The 21,000-nt window shown below is 40.3% G+C and overlaps 1 protein-coding gene and 1 non-coding gene across 7 annotated transcripts in view; one reads left to right on the top strand and one right to left on the bottom strand.

The window, feature by feature from the left end:
* Window positions 1-51: 51 nt before the first annotated feature.
* BIVM (basic, immunoglobulin-like variable motif containing) overlaps window positions 52-21,000 on the top strand; it is a 35,706-nt gene continuing 14,757 nt past the window's right edge. Inside the window, exons 1-7 of one of the 6 annotated variants that reach the window (XM_075563440.1) lie at window positions 1,158-1,469; window positions 3,516-3,597; window positions 4,774-5,371; window positions 12,289-12,415; window positions 19,247-19,342; window positions 19,618-19,722; window positions 19,904-19,998. In XM_075563440.1, coding sequence (XP_075419555.1) covers window positions 4,894-5,371; window positions 12,289-12,415; window positions 19,247-19,342; window positions 19,618-19,722; window positions 19,904-19,998 — 901 coding nt within the window. In that variant the 5' untranslated portion in view covers window positions 1,158-1,469; window positions 3,516-3,597; window positions 4,774-4,893. Of the gene's footprint in view, window positions 143-1,117; window positions 1,470-3,515; window positions 3,598-4,773; window positions 5,372-12,288; window positions 12,416-19,246; window positions 19,343-19,617; window positions 19,723-19,903; window positions 19,999-21,000 lie in introns of those variants that run through there. The other 5 variants (XM_075563443.1, XM_075563444.1, XM_075563445.1 and 2 more) reach the window with 5 other exon arrangements.
* LOC142461884 (U4 spliceosomal RNA) lies at window positions 15,234-15,369 on the bottom strand. Its single transcript, XR_012787054.1, has one exon. It is a non-coding gene; the product is annotated as a U4 spliceosomal RNA (small nuclear RNA).

Raw genomic sequence — 21,000 nt, 5'->3', positions numbered from 1 at the left:
GCTTCTTGGGATATGTAGTTCTCCATCCGACTAGCGGAAATCCTGCCAGAGTTTACCCAGCGCCCACTCATCTGTTAGCTTTGCATCCGCAGGTTTCGGGGATCGCGTAAAGACTATGGATGCCTCATGGCGAAGCACTCAGGTCCGAGGGCACAGCTCAGATTTGATTTTCGGTGCTTGGATCCTCCGCACGTGCAGAGAGCGGGTGTAAAACATGATGGGGGGTGGGGGCAGGGAGGCTCTGGAAAATGTATTGTCAACTGATGGCTGGGCGCAGTCATTCAGGGTGCAGGGTGACTCCAGGTGCATCCAGGCGGACGCCAGCAGGTTATCCACCCGCTGGCAGCTGTGACCGCTGGACTCTGCCCGACTCCGCTGCGGCACAGCGACCCCACCCCGCCGGACGGGCAGCAGAGGTACCCTGGGCTATGGATGGGAGCTCGCACAGCGTCCCCGATCCCCTGCAAGGAAATCCGGGGGCGCAGGCTGGCCGCCCCCCTTGTTAGGCTCCTCATGCCCCACCCGAGAAAGGTCACCTCCGTCCGAGAGCCCCGTGGCCGCTCAAAAGGAGAACCATTGCATTGATGTCCTCCCTTCCCCAAGGCCGAGTTCAAGCTCCGCGGAGCCTGGGGCGCAAGGTGGAGGAGAAGGATGAGACCGCTTGTGAACGTAGCTGGAGTTGGAAGTGCCCCTGCCAGTGTTGCGAGTACTGGGGATTCCCGTGCACGCGTGTCTTCCTGGCACACCCGGCTGGGACTCTGACACCGGGCGCACGGTGGCCGTCCCCAGGTCCCTCCGTCGCTAGGAGGGGTTTGCAGACCCCCTCCGGGTCAGCGGCGCCATCCAACGCAGCTGCCTTCCCTTCCCCACCTCTCGGGTCCCAGCCTGCTGCCCGGAGACGCAGGCGGGAGTTTTACCAGGGTTGCAATTACGTCTATGAAAGGAAACTCATCCCTTATTCACGAGCCCTCGGGCAGGGTTTGCCTCTGCGCTCCGTACCATAACCACACCCCTTGACGCATGCGCGCAGGCTCTCCAGTCAGCCACGGGCGGGAGTACCCGGGGGCTGGGGCTCCTCCCTCCGCCGCGAACACCTACTTCCGGCGGAGGGGGCGGGAGGGGGCGTGCCGGCGGCCTCAGCTGCTCCTCGGTTCAGTGAGGGAGCTCGCTCCGCCTCCCGGTTCCGGCAGGGACGCGCCCGCCAGGTCTAGGCCCGAGGCCCTCCCGCGCCGCGCTCGTCGCGCAGGGGAGCGCCGCCGCGGGGAGGGCGCAGGGCGGGCGCTGCGGGCCGCTTCCTCCCGGCGCTGGCGCCGCCCCCGTACTGGCTGGACCGCTCCGGGCCTGCGGCGCCTGCGGCCTCCCGCCCGGCCGCGCCGAGAGCTTCCCGAAGTGCGGGGCGCGCGGCGCTGCCCTCGAGCCGGGGTTGGTCCTGGCACCGGGTGCGGTGCCACCCCGGTATCCTTTCGCAGGTTGACGGCTTTCCGCGCTCGGGAAGGGGAGCTGCGCGCTGCTGGGGAAGAAGGGGGCTGGAGGGGGGCGGGGTGGGAATTGGCTGGGAAGAGTGGCTGGGAAGAGAATCCTGATGGGACGCAGCTGTTCTTGTCTTGCCTGGGTGGGAGACACTTTATTTTCTAGACAGAATGTAGACTGAACTAGTTGCCCTGTGTGGAAGGCAGGTTTTTAAAAAAAATGTGTCTCTAAGATACTTAGAAATATGGATTTGAAATACAGCCCCCAAATCCCAAACTAGGTGATGACTATGAACTTTGAAAATGGCTCGCATGTATTTTACAGAATAATTCATCCCCAGGGTTTTAAATCGTTGCTTCCAGAATGCATGTAAAGCTTGCTAGTGTCAAAACAATGCTTCACACACAAAAGCGATTTAAAAACAGTCGTGTTCCCAGTGACACGGGATCATCTGGGTAAATCAAGTTGCGACTTCATTCCTTCAATAATTCCTATGTATAGATTTTAATAAAGCAGTGCCTCACATATCTGAACGGGGCGGTGAGCCTCGGTTCTCACAGCAAACTCTCCCAGAATCCACACTCTTAATCACTGCTTATAATTGTGCTTGACATGATGTGGGTACGCAAGAAATATTTGTGGAATAAAATAGCTTCAAATGCTAGGTCCTAGGGATACAACCAACTAAAACTATTTCTTTGGAGTGGGTGTTGACTGATAGCGACCCAATGAAAGAAAGTCCAGCTGGCTTTCCAAGGCTGTAAATCTTCCTGCAGGTTGGCTGGTGGAGGGTGGGATATTAGCAAGAGAGAACTATGGGACCGTCCCGGGGATACAAGTCACCAAAACCAGAGATGCAGGTGTTAAGGGTTCATCATATACCATAAATAAATATAAACTTAGTGCCCTGGTGGCATATTTGGAACTCAGCAGCTGCTCCCTAGAAAAAAAGATGTGGCCGTCTGTTTTTCTTTTTTAAGTAATAAATTATAGCCCCCAAACCCTATGAGGGTTTGTCTATGCTGTTCCATAAATTGAAATCTACTCCAAGGAAACAGGTTTGGTTGTGTCTTCAGGAACTAGTTTTTTTAAATGTTTTGTTCAATAAAAGCTCTGAAGGTTAAACCGTATTGAGTATCTGCAGGGTGACCTTGCCTTGTTTGAAAAGAAAAATACCCAGGCGAAGGAACGCCTGACTGGAGATTTGAAAGATGAGAGGAATTAGTAAAGGGGAGTGAGTGGGAGGAGCCATCTATAAGGAGCCAAAAGGAGGTGTGTGGGGGTGAACTCAGAAGGGGGTGGGGGCAGCAGTGAGGTGAAGTGGAGATTAGGAGATGGATTTTTATTCTCAGAGCAGAGGGACACTCCAAGGTCATAGTGAGGATTTAAACGTATTTAAACGTAGTAAGCTTTGTTTTCTAATCTCAGTGGGGGAGAACCGACCATGAGGACTGTGAGAGCTAGGCATGGAAATGGAACTGTGACTAGATGGTTTAAAAGAATAGGGACCTAAAGAGATTTAAGTTGTGCCAAAGTTGCAAGCTGCAGGCTAGTCATTGGAGGGGCCAGCTGTGGCTGTATACCTCATTTCCTGAGACTTACTAAAATATAATGGAACAGCTGAGATCTAAGGATTTTTTTAGTAATAAATTATGCTGAATTCCCTTCAAGAAAGTTAGAATCCGAGCGGTATTCTGTATACAATTGTAAGCAAAGGACACTTGGTCCCTGACAGCAGAGCGTTTAAAGTGTAATTGGAGGGGTAAACAAGAATCAGACTTTCAATATAGAAAGAAAGGTACAGTAACAGTGTTTGAGTAATGGGATTTTGAGTGGCACTATTGTTTCCTTAAAGTTCAGGAAATACTTATATTACATTGTTACTTCTCACAGACTTAGGATAACCAAGAAACTTTTTGTGTGTGTGAATTATTTCTGTTCCTTTCTTACAGCCATAATCAGCTTTTTCTTTCTTTGTTTTTTTAATCAGTTTTTCTTATTCAGTATTTGTATGATGGTTTTTATACAGTTTTATTTCTTTTTAGGCTATGAAAGTTAATTTTAGATATCTTTTTTAAGTAAGTGACTGGGCAAGAGCTATTCCATGTTAAAGATCGTACTTTATTGGTAAGGAGTGTTGAGTTTCTTTCTACAAATGCTACTGTTTCTGAGAGTACCCTTGCCCCAGACACTTGGATCCAGTTACCTCTTAGATTACCTGTAATGGTTATATTGTTCAGGTACTTCCTTGAATGCCCTCAACTGCTATTTAAGCTTTTCTGTTTTAATTTAAAAAGAAGTTAGTTTAGACTTGAAATGCAATTTTACCTCTGAAACGGAACAGATTTTAGTGACTACCGGAATTGGTTCTTGACTTCTTTTCGTTAGGTGATACATATTTAAGAGAATTTCTCTTAATTTGATGATATAAGCATATAATCATTATGTATCCCGTATGGCTATGCCCTTTTAAAATAAAATGAATTATTTATTTTATGTTAAAATTAAACTTTTTTGGGGGGAGATTATTTAGTAAGACGTAGTCAGTGGTGTTTAAAAAGCCATTGCCTGTTGAGTCTATTCTGAGTCTTGGTGGCCCCTTGTATGTATAGAGTAGAGCTGCTTCATAGATTTTTTTTTGGACTGTAATCTTCATAGAAGCAAATCGCTAGGCCTTTCTTTCTCAGTGCAGTTGGGTGGTTTCAAGCAGCTAAGCACAGATAGTTTGCACCACTCAGGAACCACCATTTGTGTATTGCTGTTAGTTGTTGTTAAGTCTGTTCTGACTCGCGGCAATCCTGTGATCACTGTTGAGCCAGTTCCAATTCTTAGCAACCCTATAGAACAGAGTAGAACTGCCCCTATAGTTTCCAGGGCTATATACATCTTTATGACAGCAGAATGCTACATTTTTACCCCAAGAAGTGGCTGCTGGATTTGTACCATCAACCTTGTTAGCAGCCAAGTCCCTACTACTGACTGGGCCATCAGGACTCAGATTAGGCGTAATTCCCCCTCACCTTTCTCCTCCCCACCAAAAAAAATTCCACTGCCATCTAGTGGATTTTGACTCACAGTGACCCCATATAGGGTTTCTAAGACTGAAAATCTTTATGGGAGCAGACAGCCTCATCTTTATCCCTCAGAGGGGCTGGTGGGCTTAAACCGCTGCAGTTAGCAATCTAAAGCTAGTGGTAAAATAAATAAATTCTGGAGGAAGGCATATGAGTAACATTTGATAGACTTTTTAGTGCTATTTGTGTGTCCAGTGGCTTGTTGATCTTCCTTTCTTTCTCTTCTCAGGAATACGTTGTGCTGTTTTCACATTCTAATAGAATGCTGTAAACAATTGAGAAAGTTGTGCTTTGAGAAGCAAAGTGTTGCAGCTTCTTTGTAATAGTAGAAAAACTATAGTTTCATTCAATGCCTAACGTTGCGGAAACAGAAAGGTCAAACGAGTCTGGAAATGGGGAGCCCGGACCTGAGAGGACATCTCCTGAAGAGAATCTCCATGGTGCTGTACGGTCTTTCTGCACAAGTGCCTCGGGAGCACCCTTGGGCCCTAAAGGAGATGGTCATTATCCCTGGAGTTGCCCTGTGACTCATACTAGGGAAAAAATCTATGCCATCTGCTCAGACTACGCCTTTCTCAACCAGGCAACCTCAATCCGTAAGACTCCAAATCCAACACGCTCCTCTTGCCTCACTGATAGTACCTCTCTGTCTACTGCAAATAGCTCACCCAGATACATCGGCATCCCAAGTAGTGCATCAGAAATCATCTATAATGAAGACAATAGCCTGGAAGCCTTATCTAGCAGCCTGGGCAAGCTACCTCTTGCGTGGGAAATCGATAAATCTGAATTTGATGGGGTGCCCACACATTTGAAGCACAAATCAGGTAAGGAGGAACCATGAAAGTTCATATGTGAAACGAATAAAACTGTTTGTTTTTAACTTGCCGTTGCATGTGTTTGTTCCTTTAATACTGAGTGGGAACACTGCTGCCATCTCGTCTTAGTACAGGCAGATGTCATTTTATTTGTACTCTGTGGCACTTTGCAGAGATTGCATTTTACAAATTGAAGGTTTGTGCTCAAACCTGTGTCAAGACTACTGGTCATGTTTTTCCCCCAACAGCATGTACTCACTGTGTCTCTGTGTCACATTTGCCCGATGCTCACAATATTGCAGACTGTTTTCATAATGCTGTTGCAAGCTATAGACGCCAAAACCAAACATACTTACTACCTTTGAGTTTATTTAGAAACCCATGATTGGATTTCCAAGACTATAAATCTCTACTGGAGCAGACAGTCTCTTAGCCTCATTCTCCTCCCTTGCAGAGCTTGGTGAGTTTGAACCACTGACTGGTCCCTTAGCTGCTCAATGCCTAACCCTTAGTGCCACCATGATTCCATCCATAGAAACAAAAGCAATTTTTTTTCTCCCATGACTTCAATATTTGTTTTATTGTAGTGGTCTGGAACAAAACCCACCATATCTCTGTGGTGTGCCTGCACAGTTAAAAACCAACTAGTAGTGGACATTTGACATTTAGTTCTTTAATGTTTTACCTCTAGAAACTTCAAGCATAACATTTGCATTTGGAGAGCATTGAAAACTCTAAGGATACTGTAAAAATACAGGGAAGTATATAGTAGCAGAGACAAGGTTCATGACATGGCTAGAATAACATACTACTGTGTTCTTTTGGTAGAACAATGTCATACTTCCTAATTAAACATTTGTCTTTCTTTTCTACCACATAACATGAATCTTTTCTTGGTTGTTGAAGGTTTTTTTAAGGCAACTTGTATGTCTTCATGCACATCTGAGAAAGTCATGTAGTGCATAATTCTTGAGCACGGTATTCACCTGGGGTGCAGTTGATCCATTTCCCAACTGCAGTGCAATGGGTCTGTGGCAGCTAATAACGCTCTGAACTCCTTTGTTTTGAACTCATGTAAGATTTGCTGAGATAAGAACTATTACCGGTATCTCCCTTTTATAGGTAAAGGAATTAAGCCTTTGAAGGTATATTTCATTTGCACAGGTGCACAGTTAGTAGGATGTTGAATTAAGATTTGTATTTTATCCTATGCTTTTCTGATCATGTACAATACAACCTCTAAATCATTTTCAAAATTAATTTGTTTTACAGAATGAGATGTAAATTTTTTATTTTAAGGATGCGAGGGGCATTTACTTTGCTTATGTGAGTGATATTGGTCTGTTCTTTTTTTTAAAAAATAGTGCTCTTTTCAGATTTGGAGATTAGGTTCCCTAAAACACGTTGGCATTATTCTTTGCTATTTTCAGAAAGTGTTTATGTAGGGTTGGTGTTATTTTTTTTCTTAAGAATTTAATAGAACTAACCAATATGACTGTCAGGATCTAGAGTTCTCTTTGTCGGAAAGCTTGTGGTAATTCATTTTTTAAAGATAGCTGTAGGACTATTTAGGTTTTCCATTCCATATTGTGTCGGGTTTAATATATTGATTTGTTGTATCAATTGGTGAATGATGGGTATTTAAATCTAACATTATGAAATGGTTTATATTCTTATTAATTCTGGCAAATTTTAATGTTTAAATTTGTGATGTTTATTGCCATACAGTTGCCTGAAATATTTCTTTATTATCCTTTAACCTTTGTAGGGCCTTTAGTGACAATCTGTTTTTATCCTAAACTGGTAATTTATGTTCACTTTTTATAAAATTCTTCACTAATTGAGCTAGAGGTTTATCAGTTTTAAGCACCAGCTTTTAGCTTTGCTAGCTTCACCACTTGTTTACTGTTTTGCTGGTTCCTCTTCTTATTTCTTTTTTTTTAGTTCACTTTGTTCATCATTTTCTAGTTTCTAAGATAGCACCTTAGATCATTGCTTTGTGATTTTCCTGACATAAGCATTTAATGCTCCAAATTGCTTCCTTAATATTGCTTTAATCTCAGTCCACAGACTTGGTTATAGTGCATTATATGTTTTCATTTAATTTGAAATATTAAAAATTTTTCTGATGATTTCTTCTTTGATAATAGGCCATATTAAGAAGCATGTTTTATACTTGCAGATTTGTTTATTTTTCTCCTCAAATATTGTTACTGATTCCTAATTTAATTCCCCTGAGAACAAAGAGCATATGATTTCAGTCCTTCAGTGTCTTGTGTTGTGTGGCCCAGCGTATGGTCTATAGTGCTGAATGGACATATGCCCTTGAAAAGACTGCGTTCTCCAAATTCTCGATTAGGCCAAGGTAAGCTGATCGTTTTCACGTCTTAGGTATATCCAGAAAATTCTTGTCTAATTCTACACAATTGCTGAAAGAGGGGCTTTAAAAATCTACAATTGATCTTGGAGCTGTTCGTTGCCTATTTAATTCTGTCAGGGTTTGTTGCCATCTAATTTGAAGCTCTACTATTTGGTAGGTATAGTTAAGATTTTATATCTTCTTGATAAGTTGACCCTTTCATCATCATGAACTGACTCACTTTATCCCTGGTGGTATTTGCTCTTTAGAAATCTGCTTCGTTTGACATTAATAGAGTTTCTCCAGTTTTCTTTACATTAGTGTGCTTGGTAGTATAACTTTTTCCTTCATTCACTTTCAACTTAACTGTGACTTTATATTTAAAGTGTATCTTTTAGAGTCTATCCTGTGAATTGCTTAGATCAATATTGTTTTAGTTTTGGAGTATTCATTTGGGTCTTTCTAGTAGTAATTTTTTTCAGCGATTTGCTGTCTTTGCATTTATTGTAAGAGTGCTTTGTCTAGTTCAGGGGTTCTCAACTTGTGGGTCGTGACCCCAGGGGGGGTTGTCAAACGACCCTTTCACAGGTGTTGCCCAAGACCATTGGAAAGCACATATTTCTGACTGCCTTAGGAACGAAAACATCACTCCTCTATCCGTCTCCAAGCGAGTCAGCCCACATGCAGATAAACCCACATACCAATACCCGGTGTGAAGACTGTTACCCATGCTATACCATGCTTCAAGACAAAATTTCATTTATATGTAATTAGAAATAATTATTTCACAGTATATAATTACATACTGTTTTTGTGATTAATCACTATGTTTTAATTATGTTCAATTTGTAACAATGAAAATATATCCTGCCTATCGATTGTGTTAGTGTGGGTACTTTAGAGAAACAAATCCACAGAAACTCATGGATAAGAAAGAGCTTTATATAAAGGTTAAGTGTACATCAAGAAAGCATTCCAACCTAGTGCTGCCCAAATCCACAAGCCCAACATTAACCCATATATCCAACATCAATCCACAAAGTCCTCCTCCATCTCACAAAACATACATCATGACGGCAACTGCAGGAGGAAAGCTGAATTAATGAATGTGTAAGCATCTCAGTGCTGGCAGGGGTCTCCATACGGATGCTCCAGCACCCAGAGCTGCATTGGGTTAGGTCCATGTGCCTTCTCAGGGATATCTTGCAGGAAGTGAGCCTTGTCAGCTGAAGCAGGGAACTGGCCAAGGCAGCTGCTCCCTGGTCAGACCATCACCATGCAAGAGACTGGAGAACTCTTCTTGAAAGCAAGGCTCAATGAGCAATTTATCTCTCTACCCTTCAAATAATCCCACATGTGTATGGCCAGGTTGGCACAATAAACTTTAACTCACCGATATTTACATTACAATTCATAACAGCAAACTTACAGTTAGGAAATAGCAATGAAAATAATTTTGGGGTTGGGGGGCACCACAACATGACAAACTGTGTTAAGGGTCACAGCATGAGGAAGGTGGAAAACCCCTGATCTAGTTCATAGAACACAGTTTTCATGCAGTTGTAAGTGGCTGTTGACTTATCACCATTTTATGGTTCTGCCATGTGTTACCTGCTTTAAAGTCATTACCTGTAAAATTCAACAACCTGGTCATATCAAAGCTGGTTTTAATTATCTTGAGAATGTGTTGCATTTTTCTAATTTCTCACATGCTCTAACTTTGGGTTTGTGTCCTAGATATTTGGAATTCTTTGTTATAAAGACTAGATACTAGCATATTCCACCAAAGAATGTTGGGAGTTTTTTAGTTTGTTTTTGCTCCTGCTGTTCTTTCTCTCTGTAATTGGTGGCGTTAGCTGGTTGGACGACAGCTGTAGAGTCTGTGTGTTGGGTAGCAGTAAGCACAAATCTTCCATCATTTCTTTCAGCCTTAGCCATACTGCATGAAACTTGTTCTGTGCTTGTTTGTTCATGGGTCAGCCCAATTTTAAATCAAAATTTATACCCAGATGTTGAGCTCCCAGTCTGCACCCTGCTTACTCAGCACCCTTCACCTCATCTTCGAGTGACTATGATCGCCTTGTGCTTTTTCTGTTATCCTCCCATCTTCCTCTAAAAGCCAGTGTGGTGGGTAGAAGTGGGGTCAAGGGCGAAGGTTTCTAGGATGAATGTGATGAAGGAATAGGAATCTTCAGGCTTTGCTCTTTTATATGCCCGTCTCACACTTAGATTTCACCGTGACTTAGCGTCTTTCCCTCACCCTGAGTGGAATTTGCTCTGTTAAACCAATTCTCTGTGTAGAGTGTGTGGATTTCGTGATGTATGTTCATTTGAAGCATATAAGCTCGTTTTCAGCAGGGCAATTGGGTAAACTAGTGGAGAACAGAGGGAAGATTTAAATATGAGGACAGAGATGCTTCGTTTGCCCCTTACATTTTAAACAGATGGGAAAACTACTTATAGAATTGAGTCATTATGGGTCATTGAAGACATCTAAAGAATGATTGAAAGAAAAAAGCCCAACATTTATACAGTTTGACAAGAAACTGGTTTTTCTCTTTCCGGGCTTGGGATTCATTAATGAAGAAAATTAGGCAAAATGAGATTTTGCTAATGTTTGCCCAGCACCTTGGCGCTTTTGAGAAGACGTGGAAAGAATGACTAAAGTGAAAGTGGGTGAGAGGGCCTCATTCTTTAATTTTATAGTCTTCATTATTACGACATTAAAACATTATAGCAAATCACCTTGGAAGTACTGTTACTGAGTACTAGCTTGTTTCTGGCTGTCAGATTGATCCATTGAATAAAATACAATATGGGGAATTCCACTTCTGTTTTCTAGGGGTTTATCTATAATACATGGATTTTAAAAATTAAATACTAGCCTCTAGTTAATTTTTTTAACTTAAAAAATACACGTTTTAGTCTTACTTTTGTGTGTGACAGTTCTAAGACATGTTCAGTGCTTGAGTGCCTGGTAGGTGTGGTGCTTAGTGCTCCATTCTCCAATGACCCCCACCAGATCCATTTTCTTCTGTGCGGACCACTACCTTCCCTGGGAGACTGGCCTCTCCATTCTGGGTTCAAGCTTGCAGCTTCATGGTGTCTTTTCTTCTTTCCCCCGGCTTTCTGTTTCATACCTATGAAACAAAACCAGCCCTTTCAACTGTCTCCCCACAACCACAGAAGGCTAAGATTGCTGGTGCTCTACTCGTATATGATGCCCCCAGCCCCAGATCCACTCTATTCTTTGGGTGCCACTAACTTCCCTGGGAGACTGGCCTCCATTCTTGGTTCAACCTTGCTGCTGCTTGGTGTTTTTTCTTCTTCCATTTACGGAGATGGACAGACTGATGCTCCCCTCTCGGAGCTCACCGCAGCTGGCGACCAGTGTTCGCACGCGCGTGGGCGGGCGAACATGGGTGCTGCGCACCCCTCTGCCTCCGACCCCGTCGGCCAGTCAGGGCAGGAGCCAGACGGGACCGCCCTCTAGTTAATTTTTTATTATATTCTTTATTATTTTTTAAATCATTTTATTGGGGGCTCATACAATTCTTATTATAATCCATATATGCATTCATTGTGCCTCTAGTTAATTTTTATGACAGACTTGATTAAGTAAAATAGAATATGTACAGAACCCGAGCTGCTCCCTGAGAGAAAAATGAGGCTGTCTGCTCCAGTAAAGACTCACAGCATATGTGTAAAGGAGCATAATATTTGGTCATGGCTATCTAAAATATTCATAATATTTTAGTGAAATGAAGTTTGCATTTTATTTATTTTTAAAGCTTTATGGGATTTTTGACTGGGTAATCCATTAATATGGATCAGAAATAAGTATAAAAATAAAATAGTGTATAGTCTCACTCTTCACTCTTGTCTACCTTTTGTTCAATTTCCAACCTCCTCTGTTCTACCTATCCTTCCCCTCCAAATAAACACATGCTTAGGTAGCCACTGTGATTTGTTGTGTCTTTTCCTTTAGGAGAGATGTGCATGCATGTGCATACGCGTGCGCATACACACACACACACACACACACACACACACGTCTGACTTTTTCCATTTCAGCTCCTGGAGCTAAAGTTGGATTTCAATAATGTACACTTGTGCATCATTCTTCATCCATTTACTGGTCTCTGTGGGCCTGGAGATATTTTTAAACATCCCATCAACGCATTATTGGACCTAATGTGTTCAGTTTCTTAACAGAGTTGCACTAATGTGGTCTTCATGTTTATGGAAAGGATTTGTTTTCTAGAAAGTGCAGTTCAGTGTCTTACTGTTGGCAGTTTGAATTTCTGGATAGGACTTAAGGTTTTGCTGTTGATTATGAAATCAGCTCTGGAATTGGAATGTTAGATTTTGGTGTGAAATAACATGATTATTACATTTATTTTCATTTTCTCTTAGGTAGGGCAGTTTTATTAAAGATACTTGTATCATCTTTGTGAATATCACTTTTAGAACTAGTGCGGTTTTAAATTCTGAGGTGGGTTAATTTTATGTTCTGTGGCAGTTCACATATTAAGCATTTTGCTCATCCTATACTCATGTTTTTTAGGCAATGTGAAGAAGCAAATTTCTAAGAAAAAAACTTCTGATAAAAAAGGAAGACATCAGAGAGAGTGTCTTCAGCATTCTCCTCTTGAAGATATTAAACAGCGGAAAGTATTAGACCTCAGACGATGGTAATTGTTATGGCAACTTTTAATTTTAAAAATATCTATTTGGGCAATAATTTTGCTGTTTACCAGTAATACATAGTAAATGTTTTTCATTCTAAAGTTATTTCCAGGATTTCTAAATATTCCAAGTGTACCACAAATATTTGAAGTAGATAAATACTGAGCTATGCCATTTCCCAGATGTACCTAGTCATAAGAATCATTCTATATTATTCCACATAAGTGATTTCTAGATTCACAGTTGTGAAAATTTTGATGTTGTTAAATGCTTTTTTTGGGCTGAAGAATTTTTAAGTAAGTTACAGTTATCATTAAATTCACCTCAATTTACTTAAGAATGCATCTATAAAAAATAACTTAAAAATATGTAGCCATAGCGCTATTGTCATAGCTAATAAAATGAATGTATTTCATTTATATCCAATTTCTAGGCCATATTCAGATTTCATAGATTGTATTAAAAATGTCTTCACACGTGGTTGTTCAAAGTGGAACCTAACCATTAGCCTTACATTATGATAGTCTATAAGTCTCTTTATCTAAGAGGAAGAATGAATCTCTTCACTCCCTTATCATCCATTACTGTGTTTTATTTTGTTTTCAGGAGATTGACTCATTCAAGAGATTTAGCTTGCTATCTTTTAGAATATCCTACCTTCTGGATTTATCTGAAATTTTTCCTTTTAGTTTTCTACCTATTCATCTAACTACCTGTAAACTTGAAACTAAATATAATGGCTTGATTAGATTATGCTTAAAGCAAGAATATTGCTTGAGTGATGTTGTGTACTTCATATTACATCAAGAAGCACTGGATATCTGGTTAGTCAATATTAATAGATTATAAGCTTTTGGCTGCTAAATAGCAAGGTTGGCAGTTCAAACCTATCAGGTAATGCCCGAAGGAGAGATGAAGCTATCTGCTTCCATAAAGATTTTTTTAACTCACTCACTGCCATCCAACCGATGCTGACTCATAGCGAACCTCTGAGTTTCTGCGATGGTAACTGTTTATGGAAGCAGATAGCCTGGTCTTTCTCCTGCTGCTGCTCGTGTGAACTGCCGAGCATGAGATTGCATCTCAACGTGCAACCATTACACCACCCGGGTTCCATATAAAGATTTACAGCCTGGACATTTCTATATAGTGTGATTTTGTGTTGGAATAGGCTCAATGGTGCTGCATTTAAGAGTGATAATGAAATTCAAATAGTGACAACCAACTATCCCTTTTTTTTTTTTTTCAGTTCTCCAGTGACTTTACTTTAAATAGCAAAATTCATTTCTTTGCATGAGTTCTTGTTGCAAACTGGTAATCTTTCAGAATTCTTTCTACTTTTATTAGTGGTTATTCTTCTGACTAAAGGAAAACAAAGCTTGTGTACTAGTTGATTAGTTTTCCTTGCAGTATGGCTTTTATTTTAGGAATTAAATGCTTAGTTCATGATAACTTTAATTATTTGTAATCTCTTGATTTGAATTTTTTAAAACTTTTGTGTGAGGTTTCAGAAGTAACCGGATGAGGGTTTAGAAATACTGTCGACAGTAGCCTTTATCATAGGCTGAAAATACAGAGAGGCATAAGACATGACCTTTGCTCTTGTAAGGTTTAAAGCCTAGTTTAGGGAATGTCGGGACCAAACAGAACAATATAAATAACCTTAGTAATTTCCCAAATGATTGGTGTGAATACATTTAACGTGAGAGGAGCTATCATGATCACCAAAACACTTTGCCAAGGAACTGGGTTGGGTGCTAAGGGAGTAAATAAAACTCTTATAAGGGGATGGCAAGTTAACAATGAGCAGACCAGCTTATCTGGAATGAGGCTCAGAGAAGCTTAGCAGTTTGCTTAACATGAAATGGGAGATTTGTACGGCAAATAAAGAGAGTCAAACTTCAAAACCTCAGTCTCTCTCTCTCTCTCTCTCTCTCTCTCTGTCTCTCTCTCTCTCTCTCTCTCTCATTCTCTCTCTCCACCAGCACTCCTCCCCTTCTGCTAACATTGCATGGTTGATCTATTTATTGGATATTATCAGGTTAAGGATGTAGATTTCCTTTCTTCCTCCCTATTTTGAGGTGGAGAGAAATCATGGGAAATTTAGTAGTAAAGGGATGGATATTTTACAGAGATAAATTGGTAGTAATTAGTATGTAGATTGTATTGGAGAAGACTATTGTAAATAACATAAATTTTACTTTCTTTTGAGAAAGACTTAGTCTATTTTGGTTCCTATCCTTTTGACTCAAGATTAATTTTAAAAGAAAAAAAGGCTGAATGATTTTATTTCAGTAGTATAAGATGTAACCTAATAAGGGCTTGTATGCGGAAGGGCAGATGGAAAAATTGCCTTGAGGGGGAAATCATCAAAATAACCACTTGTTCCCCATTGAAAATTAAAATACAGGATTAGAGTGGGGGTGGAAAGAGCTCTAGAAGGTAGTAGAATGTCAGTAAAATATACAACTGGTATGAATGAGATCACTAAAAAAGTTTGGATTATTAAAGAAGTATAAAAGTTCTTGAAGGTAGCCTTTTAAAACATTCTTTAAAGCCAAATTTAGTTTTATTAAGAAAATGTGCATGCATGTAATAACTTTCTAAATATATGTTATTATTTATTTTATTTTTGAATCATTTTATTGGGGGCTCTTATAGCTCTTGTTACAAACCATACATCATTTGTATCTGACATATTCATACAAATATTCCATTGTTCTTTTCTAGACATTTACTTTCCATTGAGCCCTTGGAATCAGCGCCTATATTTTTCCCCCTACTTCCTTCCCCTCCCCCATTATGATTATTTTTATCATGCATAAAATATGTTGAACTTTTAAGATACCGTATATACTCAAGTAGAAGCCGAGTTTTTTTAGCACATTTTTTTCCCAATTAGCATTAATCGCGCCTCGGGTAAACCTCATTGGCTACGATATTGCCACTGTGCAAAGCTTTTTTAGCACATTTTTAATGAAGTTTTTGTGATAAAATTAGATACCTCAGCTGATATTCAGATCGGCTTGTACTCGAGTATATACGGTAATCCTAAAGCTTAAACTCTGGCAAAAAATATCCCTAAAACCAAAACCATACTCACTACCCCTTGAGTCAATGTGACGTATAGTGACCGTAGAGGACAAGGTAAAACTGCCTTTTGGGGTTTCTGAGGTTATGACTGATGGCAGTAGAAAGCCTACTCTCTCTCTCTCAGCGTGGCTTGTGGTCTTGAATTGCCGACCTTGCATTTGGCAGCTGATGTATAACCACTACATCACAGAGAGATTTAAATACATTAAAGAATAGGCAATATTTAGGGTCCTACTACAAAACCCATGAAAAGAACAATAACAAAATGAATAATAGCAGGGTAAGAGTGGGGTGGTGGTGGCAATCTTTTCTGAAATGAAGTAGCAACATATCCAAAGCACAAACTCTCAAACATTTTTTACCTAAACTGTGTACTGTGCACTGACAGAACTGCACAGCCCACTGTTACCTCCAGCAGGACAGATCCCTTGGTAGTATGTGTCAGGGTCCTGAAAGGCCCATTCCGTGTTCCTGTTAGAGTGACTACATCTAGGAGAGTGAGCCTCCCTAGATCTACTCACTGTAAGTGGAGGGGAGACACAGGGGCGTTCTCTGTGCATCTCCAGTGCTTCACAAAACGCAGGAAGAAATGGACAGAATGAGGCACCGTGCTAACTGCTACTTTATTCTTACCACCTCTTTTCTCTGCTGAGGACAGCCCCTGCAGGATTGGGGAAGGTGGTGAAAGCAAAACTGGCTGCTTGTATTTTAAGTGTGAGAACACCTCTCCCCTCTTAACAACGAAGGGAAGACTTCCCAGTGTTGGTGTTGAAGACAAGCATTCTGGAGTAAATTAATCTTCAGTAACAGCTCAAGTGCATACTTGTGCTCGTTTTCACTCTCGCTCCCTCGCTAACGCACAAATATATATGCACATACCAGAGACGAGTAAAAACCACTGTCACTGAGTTGATTCTGACAGCAATACAATACAGGTTTCCTCTGCCTGTGAGTCATGGGAGCTTCTGCTACCTCCCCACTGCTGACCATGAGGTTAGCAGGCCAGCGCCTACCTGACAGAGTAGATAAGAGGGATAACAGACACATAAGATCCAAATGTGGCATCCCTGAGGAAGAGATCTGAACAGATAAGAAAATACTTAAAAGACTGAAAAATGTTCCCGAAGTCAAGGGAGGCTAGTGTCTAGAACAGTGGTTCTCAACCTGTGGGTTGCCACCTCTTTGGGGGTCCAATGACCCTTTCACAGGGGTCGCTCGACTCATAAGAGTAGCAAAATTACAGTTGTGAGGTAGCAACGAAATTTATTTTTTGGTTGGGGGGGTCACCGCTACATGAACTGAATGAAAGGGTCCTGGCATTAGGAAGGTTGAGAACCACTGGTCTAGATTGACAGGGCAATTTTTATCCAGGAAAAGAAAATTGTTATTAACTCTTCACTGAGGTACGTTCTTGTGGAGTAAGTGAACTTCATGAATACAGAGCTAGAAAAACAAATTGATTGTTCAAGAAGAAAATACCCCTTTAGTCTCAGTGTTTACCGTCATAGCAATGAGCTGCCAGACTATGGGGGAGCTAACAGTTCAGGAAGAGGCAACACCCAGCCAAGAGTTTTATATGCAGTTTGTCACTACAGTGTAAAAGCCACAAGACTTGTAACCATACACAGCTTTAGGGTATACTCCTTTGTTAAGGAGCTCTTATTCACTGTAGGGATTTAAGCCAACCAAGGTAATGAAAAAGATGCGTACAAGAATGAAAAAGCTAGGTAAGAAGTGCTGGCGAGCACTAAACCCATTTGTATGGATTGTAGTTGCAGAACAGAATGTTCATTAGAGCTACATACATACACGGAGAGCGTGTATCTTAGCGTCATATACAGCTGTATAATGAAGCCTTTTAAAGCTAGGGTCATTTGTGTCTAAGAATTCACTTTTAAAGAGACTTGCAAATATATATAAATACAATCACCTATCGGCACGCTATTTTTTCTATGAACATAAACTAATTTTTAGTCTTCCCTAAGTGATAACTTTTATGTTATGTTAAGTGACCATTATTTTGTATCTCAGAGTCTTATTAGCTTTTGTATCTTTAGACTAAAGATAAAGGGACAAGTCATTGTTGTTTTAACATAATTTTTCTTTTTTGTAACTTCTCTGATAAGACTAAAACTGCTTAGTAATGATAGGTGTTGTTATCTTTTCATTTTTACTACACAGTAGCACTTTGAAGAAAGTATTTAGAGAAAAGTAATTTTAAATTTAACATTAGTTTTTCCTTAAAATTGAATAGGTTATTTCTTTTCTGTATGCTTTTGTCCCTTGCACTTCTGTTGACACATGGATATTTGGAAGACATACTGGGTTAGTTTGTTCCACTTTTAAATCCTCTTGACAGTAAGCACTTGGCCCATGGCTTTCTACCCACGGGTTTTAGACGACAGTACGGGTTGCTGTGGAGTTGATGCTGACTCATGACAGTCCTGAGGTGTCTGAACAGAACTGTGTCCCCATGGGGTTTTCAATAGCTGCTGTTCTCAGAAGCAGATCATGAGGCCTTTCTGGTTTGCAACAGCAAATACTTTTTGCATCACCCAGTGCTTCCTCGACAGACACCAAACTGAAAAGCCTCGGCAGTTGCCTTCAAGTTCTGATTCATGGCGACACCCTCTGTGTGGCCGAGTAGAACTTGGCTCCATAAGGTTTCAGTGGCTATGAGCTTATGAAAACAGATGGTCAGGCCTTGATTAACAACGGACCTCTTAGTGGATTCAGACCGTCAATCTTTCGATTAGTAGCCAAGAATATAACCTTTTGTGCTGTCCAGGTATGCCTTAAATATATACCACGCCCCCCCCCAAAAAAATTCCAAATAAACCAACCCATTGCCTCTCAGTCAATTCTGATTCATAATCTTGGAGGTATGAGCAGCTAGTGGTTCAAGTCGCTGACCAACCTTTTGATTATTAACAGTCAACTGCTTTAACCACTGTGCCACCAAGACTCCTCAAATAGACCACAAAAAGTCAAACCCTTTGCCACGGAGTCAATTTTGACTCATAGACACTCTAGTATGGACTAAGGGAGCTGTGCCATTGGGTTTCCAAGGTTATAAATCTTCACAGAAGCAGGCTACTACCCCTGTGGGTTTGAACTGCCAACCTTTCAGTTAGCAAGCGAATGCTTTAATCTGGGCCAGCTTCAAATTGACATCTGACTAACTCACTGCCATTGATTCGATTTTGACTCATAGCAGCCCTACAGGACAAAGTAGGCCTGGACTTCTGAGACTAAGTCAGTACAGGAATTCCCAAAGCTTCATCTTTCTCCTGTGAAGTGGGTAGAGCCCCTTGTGTAATTCCCTACACCACAGGATGTCTCTGAGAGTAGGTGATAAATGAAGGTTTTTAACATTGAAATCAAAGACTCTTTGAGAAGCAGATGCATGGGGCAATGTATTTTGTTTTATCCAATGTTGATGTAAATACCATGTGTTCAGCCTAGTTGGGAATTTACATAAGATTTAAAATAGTATCAAAATTTGCATATAATTTTGATTATAATATTGACTTTAACAAGGACTTACTCATAATTGCTATCTTTGTTATGTATTTATGACTGATACTTAATATGAAAGTATTCTTAGGGACTAAAATTTTTACATTAGCTAACATGATCAAAGTTTTAATTGTGCTATGATTTATTGTGAAATTTGTATGTTTTTTGTATATTTTTATTGCATATGCCTTTTAGTCATTCAAGTGAAGTTTTCCATTTCTCAGGTACTGCATCAGCCGGCCACAATATAAGACTTCGTGTGGCATCTCCTCATTGACGTCCTGCTGGAACTTTTTATATAGCACAATGGGAGCTGGAAAGTAAGCGTGTTAAGTAATGGTTACCCCACATTTCCTTTCAAAAGGAATTTGGTGTTGCTTTTCTGTGATGCTAGATTTTTAAGTATAGATTTTTATAAACTAAGAAAAAATTTCTATACTTTGTTACCAGACTTTTAGCTTAAAATGCATATACATAATATTTTGATACAATAAAAGTTAATTAAAATATTCCCAAATTATCTGCAAATCAGATCTGCATTAAAGCTGAAAGTGATTGGAATTGTCCAATGAAAGGCAGTGTTTTCTTTTTGTAGTCTTCCACCTATTACCCAGGAAGAGGCTCTGCATATTTTGGGCTTTCAACCCCCATTTGAAGATATTAGATTTGGTCCTTTCACTGGAAACACAACACTGATGAGGTAGGAAGCCCCCACTTTGAGGCAATATGTATTTCTATAGTGAAGAAGAAGTACTGGGGATACGTGTTACATAATAATCCACGTGTCTAGCTACCTTGGACTATACCTAGTTGTCTTACAACTGGAATAGTGCCCTCTTTGTAACCGAACTGTTAATGTGAACACATCTTGTTATTTTTAGATGGTTTCGACAAATTAATGACCACTTCCATGTAAAAGGATGTTCTTATGTCCTATATAAACCTCATGGAAAGAACAAAACAGCTGGAGAAACTGGTAGGTAAACATACAGAAGTTTATACACATAAACAGATTCATCCATTCACACATAAATGCTTTACATACATCTCAGAGATGGCTGTCCTTATTCAGGCTAATATTTAAACCCTAAGCATAGTCTGTTACTTTGTTTCCATAATCTTTAAGATATTTTCATTGTATAGTTTAGCAGTTTTGCCTCTTCTCATCCTTGCATGTTGAACTTTAAGCCATGCCATAAGCACAACTCACACAGTGTTATTTGGGTCTCTAAGGTATGTGTGTAAAACTTGGAGGAGCAAACTTTTAGGAATTTCCTGAAAAGCTGGAAGGATTTTAAAATATTTGCTGTTAGGTCTGTTTGATAAAATTTTTAAAATTGGACAATGGACTGCTAAAATGACAGTTATATTAGAGTCTCAGTTGTAACAAAGACCAATGGAGTTGATTTTACAGATTGTTTTAAGTCATGTGCTAATCAAATCATTTGTATGACTTGGTAGTCTCCATTTTTCAATCTGTCACAATGATCTTTTGGTTTTACTTTGTACTAAAGAGAGAGTCTATGCTTACCGAGGTTAAAAGTAGGACAAAAATGAGATATTTCTGTTGACCTATAACTGACATATTATATTGATTAAGTGTTAGACAAACTTGGAATTTCCATCTTGGTTCCTACACATTATTAGTTTATGACCTTGACCAAGTCATTTAGACGCTCACTTTCTGAGTCTCAGGCTTACTGTGATGATGAAAGAGTGTCTATTAGCCATGTGACAGTCAGAAGATTCAATAGATCTTAGATATTATTATTACTGACTGAATTCTGCATGTTTGCACCTGCCCTGTCCCTGTAGAAAGGGAAGCTTTAAATCATAGATCTATTTTTTCCATTTCTAGAAAGACTGCTGACACACTTCTTAATAATTGATCAAACAGGAAATACATGATATTTTCCACGTTCTGAATTTTTCTCTTTTGCTGTGTCTCGTTAACTTTGTAAATTATTCATGGAGTTTG

Source organism: Tenrec ecaudatus, chromosome 11 (assembly GCF_050624435.1).
Source record: "Tenrec ecaudatus isolate mTenEca1 chromosome 11, mTenEca1.hap1, whole genome shotgun sequence".
NCBI classification, from domain to species: domain Eukaryota; kingdom Metazoa; phylum Chordata; class Mammalia; order Afrosoricida; family Tenrecidae; genus Tenrec; species Tenrec ecaudatus.
The sequence above is the reverse complement of the archived record's forward strand: the minus strand, read 5'-3'. Positions and strand labels throughout refer to the sequence as shown.